The 1,397-nt window shown below is 35.6% G+C and overlaps 1 protein-coding gene across 1 annotated transcript in view; it reads right to left on the bottom strand.

The window, feature by feature from the left end:
- Nucleotides 1-1,397, bottom strand: part of LOC119585361 (nucleoprotein TPR-like) — a 37,633-nt gene that overhangs the window by 26,181 nt on the left and 10,055 nt on the right. The window contains exons 8-11 of the mRNA XM_037934031.1: nt 1,261-1,367; nt 1,068-1,137; nt 647-793; nt 454-507 (exon numbers count right to left, since the gene is read on the bottom strand). Coding sequence (XP_037789959.1) covers nt 454-507; nt 647-793; nt 1,068-1,137; nt 1,261-1,367 — 378 coding nt within the window. The remainder of the gene's footprint in view (nt 1-453; nt 508-646; nt 794-1,067; nt 1,138-1,260; nt 1,368-1,397) is intronic.

The raw sequence follows: 1,397 nt of genomic DNA, 5'->3' as shown, positions 1-1,397 counted from the left end.
CCCCTGTCGGCAAAGGGTTAAGGGAAGTATTTGGCAGGGCAAAACTCAAAGATATTTGCATTCTTTTACATGCATGGACAAGCTCCCTTTTGAAGAATAGGCTCAAGTGCATTTCCTTCATTGGGTAAAAAAGATGTAAGTATAACTGTATATTCTAGGATTTTCTCCTATTTTTGTCTCTCTGTTCATTCTCACAGATCTTACTGCAGTTAACTGCAATATCACCCTTTGATGTAATCTAGATATATTGTGAAAAATTAGGAATACATGGGCCTAATTTGGCATATCATCAGATGGTCCCCTAAAGTACATTTCAAACAGCTAAGTTTAGTCAAAATTTAATTAGGGATTAATTCTGATTCTATCTGAATATAAGAATCTCACATGAACCTAAGTCACCGTGTTTATTACGGGCATACATTTAGTGACTGAGAAGAAACAGGCAATTCTTACCTGTTGCTGTAGGCGAGCCTTTTCCATGTTTACTCTCTTGAACTCCTCACCACTCTGAACAAAAAAATTAGTATCAACAGAGTAAAATATATCCATACATAATACAACCACCATTGGTATCATTTGGTCATAATCTAGTCACAAGACTTGTAATAATTGTAATGTTGTATCTCATAATCTAGGTAAAACTAACCTGAGCCTGAATACGATTTTTCTCCATTGTAAGCTTTTTGAACTCTTCTGTGGTCTTGTGAAGCTCTGACCGCACAATATTCAGCTGCTGCTGGAATTGATTCTTCTGGTTCACAATCATTTGCTGGTTCTTGGACAACTGAGCAAGCTGAGGAAGCAAGAAAATGTATACAAACATGTTCTGACAGCATATGAAAAAAATTTAATGTAAATCAAAGAACACTAAACATTTACCATGAAAAAGCAGCACATTAGCATTATAAATAACAGTAGAAAAAATCTCAATTTGAAACCTCAACACATCATATACAAAAATTAATTTCTGTTCATCCTTTTCCCAAGCATACCTTTAGTAACTATAGTAACAACCACAAGTTAGTCTTCAAGCCTTACCATGATGATGCAACATTATCAAAACATACCTGGTTCTTTATTCTTGACACTTCTGCCTCCTTGCTCTGTAAGGTCTTCTGCTGTTCAACTACTTCCTGCCTGTAATAGAACTCAATTACTAAATTTACTGAACAGGTCACACAATTCTGAACCTGCATCTTTACTTATGCACAAATAAGTCACACAACAGAGAAATCTTTAAAACTCTAATCATCTTCTCACTGTAGCCTAATGAAGTCCTCTGGTTTGGCACGGTTAAGTTTCTCCACCAACTCTTGTGTTCTCTTCTTGTAAAGATCTTTTTCATTTTCAATGCTCCTCTTCTCCAGCTACAAATGGAAAGTAAACCATTGAGTTTA

This window comes from Penaeus monodon, chromosome 19, assembly GCF_015228065.2.
Source record: "Penaeus monodon isolate SGIC_2016 chromosome 19, NSTDA_Pmon_1, whole genome shotgun sequence".
NCBI lineage: Eukaryota > Metazoa > Arthropoda > Malacostraca > Decapoda > Penaeidae > Penaeus > Penaeus monodon.
Note: the sequence above shows the minus strand (reverse complement) of the source record. Positions and strands in the feature narration are given on the sequence as shown.